This window comes from Zalophus californianus, chromosome 16 (genome assembly GCF_009762305.2).
Source record: "Zalophus californianus isolate mZalCal1 chromosome 16, mZalCal1.pri.v2, whole genome shotgun sequence".
In the NCBI taxonomy this organism is placed as follows: domain Eukaryota; kingdom Metazoa; phylum Chordata; class Mammalia; order Carnivora; family Otariidae; genus Zalophus; species Zalophus californianus.
Window position 1 is genome coordinate 39,013,285 of NC_045610.1, and position 10,135 is coordinate 39,023,419.

The following is a 10,135-nucleotide window of genomic DNA, read 5'->3' on the forward strand; positions in this document are numbered from 1 at the left end:
CCCCCCCCCGGCTTTAGATCTGGGGAGAAAAGACCGGAGACATGTGAACCCAGGGTACATCAGGGCAGGAACACAACCCCCCCTGCCCCCCAGGATCACAACCTCATCCCCCTCTTCTGCACAGGCTAGAGCTGTGGATACAGCCCCTCCACCCCTCCCAAGCTGCCACACGCCAGCCCATCACCTTGACAGCCTCTGACATCCTCCCCCACACCCACACCCTCCCCCAGCACACAGCCTTCCCACACCCTGCCACTCACACCCGCATCCTTGACACTCTGACACACTTACTCACATAGACTCACACACACTCATGCCACACGGACCCCCCCCCCCCCACACACATACAAGCTCCCTAGCTACGGGCACCACAGTCCCCCTGGCACTCACACACACTCCCTGCCATGATGACTGACACGTGTCCTCCCCCACACACCCGCTCTTTCACACTCTCTGGCTCTCTAGGACACCCCCATTCACAGCGTGACATGCTGGTGGTAGTTTCTCCGGGACCTCCCAGGCCTCCTCGTGAAACTCCAAGGACCCAGGCCACGAAGGGGTTAAAGCCAGAGTCCCGTCTCCCGGCTGCCCGTCTCCCCCCACACCTCCCGCCTCGGCCTCCCCACCCCACCCCCATTATCCTCCCCGCTGGACTCCATCAATAATGCAGCTTCAAGTTCTCGGGAGACGGCAGGGGGGCCCCCAGCCCGCTCCCCGGGTCCTGGCTCACACTCCGCACCCTCCTCCCGGCCCGGGAAGAACACGGTTCTCGGTGCTCATTGGCCACTTCCCCCTGGGCCCTCCCACCCAGCCCCCGGGCGCCAGTCCCAGGCCGAGGGGCGGGCCGGGGACCCCAAGGCTGGGACCGGAGGGTGAGACCTGGAGGGATCGAGAAAGGCAGAGATAGAGGCGCACGGAGAGGAAGGGAGGGAGAGAGAGGAAGGCGGAGACACCCACAGAGACCCTCGGAGAGAGCGAGGGAAGGAGGGAGAGGCGAGACTCAGGGAGAGGGACAGAGACCCCGAGCCCACGAGCCGGGAGCCCGGGCTGCAGGCGCCCGGGGACCCGCACGGCGGGCGCGGCGGGCGAGCCCGAGAGCCGAGAGTCGGGGGCGCTCGGAGCCGGCGCGACCCCCTCCCGCTCGCGCGCCCTCCCCTCGCGGCGCGCGGTATTTTTATCTGAGCGTGAGCCGCTCGCCTCCCCCTCGCAGCGCACAGCCAGCGCTCGCCGCCGCGCCCCGAGCAGCGCGGGGAAGCTGAGCCGGGACCGCAGCCCGGGACCCCGAGACGCGCGCCCCCAGCCTCGCCGGCCATCCCTCCCGCCATGGACCCCAAGGACCGCAAGAAGATCCAGTTCTCGGTGCCCGCGCCCCCCAGCCAGCTCGACCCCCGCCAGGTGGAGATGGTAAGGGGGCCGCGCCCCACCCCCGGCAGCGCCCCCAACACACCCGCGCCTCCTCCCGCGGCGGGGCGCTGCCGGGGCCGAACCGGCCTGGGTCGGGGGGGGGGCGACGGAGCGTCTCGGGCCGCCTCGGACACGCGGGGGCGCGGGGCAGCGCGTGAAGTTCGCGGCGGACTCCGGCAACTTTTTCCCGGGGCCGCAGAATGCCGGGCGGCGAGCGTCGGGGCCCCGGCCGTTCCGGGCCAACTCCGGGCGGGGAGACTGTGCTCTGGCCCCTGCACGGTGTCCTAACCGAGGCTGCCACTGGGACCGCTGCGCCCTGGCCCCAGCCAGAGCTGGTCGGAAGTGAGACACGTGGTGGTGCACTGACCCGTTGTACAGAACCGGCCTCCAGCTCGCCGCCCCAGGCTCTGCCCCTCTCTGGTCCCACCGTGTGTGCCCGGGCCGGGCCTCCAGAGCCTTGTTCTGACCTCCTTCTGCTGCCAGGCCCTACACGGAGCCACAACATGCGGGTGGGGGCGACCAGTCGTCACAGAAGCCAGACCCCTTCCCAGAGTACTGAGTTCTCTGGAGAGTCTTCCTGGGGGTCGAGAGGTCTCCAAAGGTGGTGGGAGTGGACGGAGGGAGAGAAGAGGGCTCCGCCCCCCCCCAAGTAGAGTGTTCACTTGTTGCTGAGCTGCAGCTGACACCCAGCAGAGCAGTGAGAGTGGAGCCAAGTCATTCTGGGGGGAGATAGGGGGGCCATGGGGTCCTGGGTCTAAGCAGCTTTGGGTCTGGAGGGAAGTTTGGAGAGCTTGGCAGTGGGGGCGGGTGACAGTTTCAGCTTCATTCACCTGGTTCTCTTTGTGCATTTCCCTGGAGCTCCGAGGGGACCTAATTAACTGACAGTTGGTCTGATTGCCAAGCTGGTGGGGGGGGCAGCTACTGGGAGTGCTCAGTGCCCCCCCTCCCCCTGCACTGTTCAGCTTGGCTCATGTATCAAGGAGGGCAACTTTATTTTTTATGGGCACTGGGCCAAGAGTTTTACAGCCTGAGAGAGACTGCTAGAGAGACCCAGACACCGTCTTCCAGGGACGCCTCCAGGACCGGGTGGGTCTGGGGCTCAGGCCCACATCTGAGCCTCAGTGTGAGGTTGCAGGTGTCTGCACTTCCTTGGCTCAGCCTCCCTCTGCAGCGGGATCTGGTTTCTTTGGAGCCCTTGAGCTGACCTTAGGTGGGCAGGGCCATGTGGGTGCCATGGCCCAGGGGGGCATCTCTCACAGTCAGCTTCTGCTCCTGAGGTCTGATATCTGCAAAAGCAGGAGGGGATGGGCCTCCCTGATAGGGGAAGGTGGAAAGGGAGATGCCCATTCTGGAGGAGCCACGGAGTGGGACAGGTATGAGCTAGGAGTCAGTGATGGGCTTTTCTCCTCCTTTCTCTGCTGTGGTGAGCTGTGTGGTCTTGAGCTCCTGCCTGAACCTCTTTGAGCCCTAGGTTTTCACCTCTGTAAAATGAGGGGGTTGCGTGAACTATAGAGTTCCTTTCAGCTCTAACAGTCTTTGATTCAAAGGCTCCCTGGGGATTTCAAAGCACTGTTTGTTCCCTGCTGCCTGGGGAGGGGGGGGTGCAGGTGTCTGTCCTGCTCCCCTCCCCCCACCTCTTTCTCCATCTCCTTAGATCCGGCGCAGGAGACCAACCCCTGCCATGCTGTTCCGGCTCTCAGAGCACTCCTCACCAGGTGGGCCCTTCCCTGCTGCCCCAGCCCTGGCCCTACCCTAACTCTGAAGCCTTCTTGGGGCCCTTGCCAAAGTCCTATGAGTAGGTGACTGAGCAGAAGATGAGGGGGAGTGGGTACGATCTGGGAGCCCAACCCTTCTGGGTTCATTTATTGACCAGGCACCTTCCAACACCCAGAAGGAAAGGGCACAGTTTCCCTTTCCCCAGAGCCTGAGCCTTTGGGGAAAGTAATTCCGATTCTCTTTCTCTCTTCCCTTTCCTCCCCGTCCTCTCTCTTCTTCCTTCGGTTTCCCTTGGTTCATTGGTGGTCTCCCTCAGAGGAGGAGGCCTCCCCTCACCAGGTGAGTTTCCAGGGGCAGCTGGAAGGAGGGATGCTGGGGGCCCTTTTTGGTGGGCTGGACAGGATTCCTTCCGACTAACACATGATGCCACCCCGGAGGACACATTACCATATCCATTGGCACCTTGGTAAGAGTGCCTCGCGCCAGGGTCCCACTGGTACAGACTCCCCTGCCCTTGTCTTTCCTCTGCTCAGACTTGGGCTGGGCCTCCAGAACCCTGGATTCTGCCCTGAGCCAGGTTGCAGCTTATGGAAGACCCTCCCAAAGCAACAGGGCAGCCTGGCTGGACCCATCAGCGGAGGCTAAAACAGTTGTGGCCTGGGTTGCCAGGGCTGGGGTGGAATGGAGGAATGGTGAAGGGAGGGGGCCTCTGGTGAGCCTGTTTAACCTGTCACTTACCCCGGCAGAGAGCCTCAGGAGAGGGGCACCACCACAAGTCGAAGAGACCCAACCCATGTGCCTATACACCCCCCTCGCTGAAAGGTACTATCCCCCCCTCCATCAGTCTGGCTGGCCCCTTGACACCCCCAGAACCAGGCTGACACTGGGGGAGGGAGGTGAAGTTTTGAGCTTTTGTCAGTGGGGAGGGATTGTCTTGTGTACCCCAACCACTACTTAGGGACCAGATCTTTCTTAATTTGGTCTTGTAAAGAAGGGCCCCAGGGGCTGAAAGGGGTGGTTGCGGGCCTTCAGATCAGGTTGTGGGGTTGAAAGAAAAGAGGCGGCTAACCTAAAATGACAAGTATCATCAACATACAGATATTCAGCTCTATACCTCCTCTTTGCAAGTGTGTGCCAGACCACCTTCCAGTGCCCCCCCATGTCCCCCGCCACGCCCCCAACCAGCACCTTCTCCAGGTACAACTCTGGCTCCCCTCCCCCACTGGAAGAACATTTGCTCAGGCCAGCAAACTGGTTGCTTCTTGGTCCTGCTTCTCCTTTCTATGTTAAAACACAAGTCATTCCTAGAGCACACACTTAGGAGAGAACACCTAGTGTGTGCCAGGCCTCACTGGTGGGCATTAGGCAAAATGGGAGGAGTCAGATTTGGCCCCCACCCTCTTGGGGCCTTTTGCCTCAAAGGGTCGTGGGCAAGTTACCGAGGAGAGGAGGGTTAAGCCTGGATTTGAAGGATGAGAAGGGATTCAACAGGCGGGCAAGGCATGGAAGGGCATTCTAGGAAGAGGAAAGGAAATGTGCACAGGGGAGGAGGTGTGAAATCACAGGGAGTCTTTAGAGTCCGCCTACCCCTGGAGGAGAGGGAGTGGAGCTGGGGACGTGGAGCTGGGGGCGGAGCTGGGGGCGTGGGGAGGGTCTCTTCCTAACTAAGCCAAAGGATGCCTTCCCACTCCCACCTCAGCTCTGGCCTGAGGCTCTTCCTGCCTGGCCAGCCCCCTCCTCCTGTGGAGGGAGGAGACCGGAAGGGTGTGCTGGGAGCTCCTTCTGGGGTGGGTTTAATGAGTTCCCAGCACCGGCCAAGGTCAACAGGCGCACCTGCTAGTCTGCCTGCCAGGGTTAGGAGCAGAGAGGAGAGGCTGGGAGAAGAGAGAAGGGCAAGGGCATCTTCTCTCCCCACCACACCCAGGACAGAAAGAGGAAGGGATAGCATGTGGGCAGTGGGTGCAGCACCTGGAAGGACTTCCCACCTGTAGGGATGTGGGGGAAGGCCAGCCCCTGAAGGAGGCATGAGGGAGGTGGTGGCATCTTCTCAGGAGAGAACAGAAGACCTCTCTCTCCTCCTTACTCTGGGCTGGGGAGGGCTGAGTGGATTTGAGGGGCAAGAACCGTCCCTTGGACTCTTGGTCACGAGCATGGGGCAGAAGGCTGGGGTGAAGAGGCTAGGGCCAAGGGGCTTCCTGGGCACCCTGCAAGGGCTGGAAATGGGCTCCCACCACCATTGCCCCTTTGGACCGCACCTTAGTAGGGACTAAGTTGGGAGAGGCAGGGCAGTCTGGGGGCTGTACTGTGGACATTCTGGCTTTGAAAAGGAGACTTGGGTTGGGGGAGCTCAGGGCCCCAGAAATGGGGACAGACAGAGAAGAAGACAGCTGGGAGGGCGAGGAGGAGACCCCAGAGAGCTCCGAGTGCAGGAGGGGAGGCGCGGTGCGCGGGAGGCTCCCGGGGCACCAGCAGGGGCGGGCACTGCACACCTATTGTCACTGTGGCACGGGGACTAAACTCTCTTCCCCTGACTGGGGGAGAGGGCGCTTGCTGGAGCAGCCACTTCCTCTCCTCCCTTCGCCCCCCAACTCTCAGAGGACCCTTCTGTACCTGGAGGGCACTGTTTCGCAGACTTCAGCCCCTTTCCGGGCAAGGGAAAGCTCCTGGCAGGGTTGGGTTTTTTTTTTTTTTTTTTTTTTTTTAAGATTTTATTTATTTATTTGACAGAGTCAGCGAGAGGGGGAACACAAGCAGGGGTAGGGGGAGAGGGAGACGCAGGCTTCTGGCAGAGCAAGGAGTCCAATGTGGGGCTCGATCCCAGCACTCTGGGATCATGACCCGAGCTGAAGGCAGACGCCCAACGACTGAGCCACCCAGGCGCCCCAGCGTTGGGGGTTTGTAAGGGGAGAAAGCCGGGGGCCTCCAGGGGAGGGTGGACAACACCGAGTCTTGGCTTGAGGGGGACTCTCCAAGGCTGAGCTCTCACACTTGGCTCAAGGTAAAGATCCGCCATGTCCCCAAGGCCAGGGCAGGGCGATTTATTGCATTTTTATTGCCTGGATAGCTTGCCCAGAGCCAGTGGGAGGCACCGGGCTGGGAGCCTGGGGCAGGGCGGGGCAGTGGGCACACACAATGCGCCCTCTGTGCCTGTCCCGAGTTGGCAGGAGTGTGATGCCCTGTTCATCGCACCGGAGGTTGCCAGCCTGGATCTACCCCTCTGGGCTTTCTGAGGGGAGGGCCTGCCTGCCTCCCCAGAAGGAGCTGTAACCACCCCAGCCCCTAGCTTCTCAGCATCCTGTCTGTGAGCTGTGAGTTTGGCTACCCAAGTGCTCTTAAATCCCACCGACTCCTGGTCCCCCTGCTGCCTCTGCCCCAACCACTCGTCACAGGGTCCCCTCCACCCCTGCCATTCCCCCAGAATCCCCCAGCCTTGGCCCCTTTCTCCTAACCCCCTGGGCCTTTCCATCTTTTGGAAACTTCTCCTCAGCTGCCCACACTGTTCCTTTCCTAGGCCCTATCCCAGCAGGCCTTGGTGGTGTTGGGGGGGTGGGTGGTGTTTGCTGCTTTCTAGGTCACCACAGAGGGAGCTGGAAGCTTGGGGATGTGGGTCAAGATTGTGGGGGCTGCGTCTGAGCATGCCACATCCCCAGGCACAAACCTCGCTGGCTGCGGACTGTTACATCCTCCGTCTCTGAATTGTCCCTATCTCAGCACCTGGGGCAGAGATGTGTGGAGTGGCGTCTATGACAGGCTAGGGCCCGGGAGGGGGGGGGGGGTGCCGAGCCCAGCAGGATCGGGGTAAGCAATGAGCCCTCAGCAGTCTGGGCATGCTGCTAGAAACAGAGGGACAAATCCCGCCGGCCCTGGTCCATGGGTCCTGTGCCTCCCGGCCGGGGCTACAGCTAGTGGACACTGTCTCCAGTACCTGGGAGAAGCAAGTGCCCCAGCCACGGAATGTTAAGCTGCTGCTGTACCTGCCTGGTCTTGTCCAGCACGGCGCCCTATGGTTCAGGGGAACTGCCTGGGGCCGGCCTCTGAGGAGGTCTGCATCCCTGGACAGCTTAGGAGCCAAACACGATTAAGGGTCTACCCCCTGCTGCTTCTGCCCTGGTCTGGCCCCCCAGCAGACCTTTAGCTTTTGAACTAGAGCCCTGCGGGGGGGGGGGGGGGTTAGCCATGCCCCAGGCCACGGGAAGGAAGTTGGGGCCGGGCCACGTGACTCTCCAGCTCCACGGGGCCACTTCTTGGCCCGGCTCACCCTTGCCTTCTGGGTCCGCCTGTGCCAGCCGTGCAGCGCATCGCTGAGTCTCATCTGCAGTCCATCGGCAACCTGAGTGAGAACCAGGCCTCGGAAGAGGAGGATGAGCTGGGGGAGCTGCGGGAACTGGGCTACCCAAGAGAGGAAGATGAGGAGGAGGAGGAGGAGGAGGAGGAGGAGGAGGAGGAGGAGGAGGAGGAGGAGGACAGCCAGGCTGAAGTCCTGAAGAGCAGCAGGGGGCCTGGTAAGCTGAAGGAGCGGGAGAAGCCTGATGCGGACCTCCCTGAGTGTCCTGGGGCACCCCTCCCAGCTCAGAGCTTGCATGCACGTTAAACCGCAGTTGCACGGTGAGGGCCTCCCCACCCTCCCACCCACAGGTGCCCTAGGATACCTGGGCTGCTCTCATCCTGACCCTCTCCCGAATCAGGTCGTCCCTAGGAATTCCACTATTCCCGAAGAATTACAGCCACGTGAGGTTTGCGGCTAGACCCAAGAAAAGACTTCCCATCCATGGCCGTGAGGGAGTACAGGAGATGCCAGGATAGAGAACTAAGAGAGTGCGATGCCCCCATTACCTGTGTTTTTAAATGTAGGATGTGGTTTCTGCTGGGAGGCAAAGAGCTGGTTCTTAAGTCCTTCCCAGGACCCTGCGGCTGTTTCTCCCCCTTTTATTTCCTGGGCTGGAGGTGAGAGGGCGCCCTCTAGTGTCTAGATGGAGAATCTAGGATTCAAGAACAACCCAGTCTTCTGCGCTCCAACTCCAACTGCCAGGGAAGAGAGGGGTCAAGGAGGGGCCTAAGACCTACACAAAAGACCTCAGAGCTAGAAGCCCCAGATCCAGAAATCTCCACAGAGGGTCCTGAGGCCCAGAGAATTCCGAGGCAGAAAGATCTCTGCCCCTCCCATGGTTGTGTTTTCCATCCTTATCTATGGAAGGCTGTGCCGTATATACCCCTCCCCGCTCACGTTAAACTTTCTGGTCCCATTATTTATGGGGATGAGAAACAGTCGACTAACCCTGCTTGCAGTGTTCCAGCCCTCGCACCCAAACAAAATGGCTTGGACCTCTCTCTGCATCTCTGACAGTGGGGTATCAACGCTGGAGCAAAAGCTCCAGGTGAAAGTTGAGTCAACTCCCACTGAGACCCTCAGGACAGGTCAAGAGGAAGCAAGAGGAGACTGTTCTCTCTGGAAAAGCAGCAGGGCAGAGGGCTAAATGACAAGACTACCAAGGAGAAATATCAATTGCCACCACTCCGGGAGTGCCGGTGCTGGTCTGGTCAGCATATTAACAATTATTTAAGGCAATCTACGCAATTTCCTTCTCACCATCCCCTTCAGAGAGGTAATAACTGACTTATCTAACTCATATAGCTAGTCATTGGGAGAGCATTCTTGGTCCAGCGTTCTCTCCATTATACCATGATACCCTCAGAAAGCTAAGCCTCAGCCGTCAGAGTGGCTCCGCTCCTGCTCCAGGACGGCTGAATGGATACTTAGAGACTGTGTTTTTATCCCTTCATTCCCATCCCCAGCTGGGCAGAAGACAGCTTGTGGCCAGGGTCTGGAAGGACCCTGGGAGCGCCCACCCCCTCTGGATGAGCCCCAAAGAGATGGAAGCTCCAAGGAACAAGTGGAAGACCTGGCACTAAATGGTGAGGCTTGGTGGTGGCACATGGGGAGGAGGGGCTGGGACTTTTGTGGGCGTGGCCAAGCCCTGAGTCCCTCGCTTGCCTTGCAGAGCCTGGGGAGGAGCCACAGCGCCCCGCCCACCCTGAGCCTGGCTCATAGGCACCCGGCCTTGCATCGCTCAGAAGGAAGTGGAGGGGGCATTGCTGTTCCCCAGATACCCACTCTGTCCCCACCCTATTTTGTACCCTTCCCCCTCACTCGCTAGGGCTGTGGCTTCTGACTTCTAGAAGACTTAAGGCTGGTCCGTGTTTGCTTGTTTGCCCACCTTTGGCTGATGCCCAGAGTCCCTGGGCACTTGCTGCCTGATGCCTACCCCTGCCAGTCATTCCCCCATTTACCCAGAGGGAGGCGGGATGTGAGAGAGTTTGGATGATCCAGTAAGGGGTGGGCGGTGGGGTGGGGCAAAGGTTTATCCTTCACAATTCTACTCCCCAGACCCTTCTCCTGGGCACAGGAAACCCACAGGGCAGGACCCTAAGATCTGGGGAAAGAGGGTACTGAGAACCTGTAGGTGCCCTTAGATCCTTCTCCATCCCCTCTCCTATGGGGGATTTCAAGTTACCACCCCTCTCTCTGGCTTCTACCAGGGCCCAGGGCATCCTTCTCCTCAACCTCAACATTTTGGAAATCTTCCCCTTATCACCCCTGCTCCCCAGCCTGGGTGCCTGGAAGATGGACTAGCAGAGGCTGCTTTGTTTCGTTTTGTTTGTGCTTTGATGCCGGGAATGCCGCCTAGTATATGTCCTTAGGGGGGCGCACGGTGGGGAAGCCAGGTTCTCCTTGTCCTCCAGCTGCTCTGCCCCCTTCCCCTCTTCCCTGACTCCAGGCCTGAACCACTCCTGTGCCGTAATAAATAAATCTTTGTAAATAACCGTGCTGAGGCTTCTCTTTCAGGGGAAAGGAGAGGGAGGAGGGGGAAACGGGTTCCCCTATGTGGAAGACCTGGTGGGTGGCCACCTCGACCCTAGTGTCCAGTCCTCTAGTCTGGGTCTTTCCTGAAGACAAGCTCAGAGCACTCTTAGGAAGGACCACAGAAGTACTAGATCCTGCTAGGGAGGCTGAACG

General features: G+C 60.1%; 1 protein-coding gene across 2 annotated transcripts; it reads left to right on the top strand.

Moving 5' to 3' along the window:
- Positions 1-835: 835 nt before the first annotated feature.
- PPP1R1B (protein phosphatase 1 regulatory inhibitor subunit 1B) lies at positions 836-9,941 on the top strand. 2 transcript variants are annotated; one of them, XM_027624512.2, is made up of 7 exons: positions 836-1,404; positions 3,059-3,119; positions 3,437-3,459; positions 3,867-3,942; positions 7,407-7,622; positions 8,914-9,033; positions 9,120-9,941. In XM_027624512.2, exons 1-7 carry the CDS (start codon positions 1,324-1,326, stop codon positions 9,167-9,169), a joined length of 627 nt encoding a protein of 208 aa, XP_027480313.2. In that variant the 5' UTR covers positions 836-1,323; the 3' UTR covers positions 9,170-9,941. The 2 variants fall into 2 exon arrangements, with proteins under 2 accessions (XP_027480313.2, XP_027480314.2); XM_027624513.2 differs by lacking the exon at positions 836-1,404 and adding an exon at positions 2,720-2,777.
- Positions 9,942-10,135: the final 194 nt, after the last annotated feature.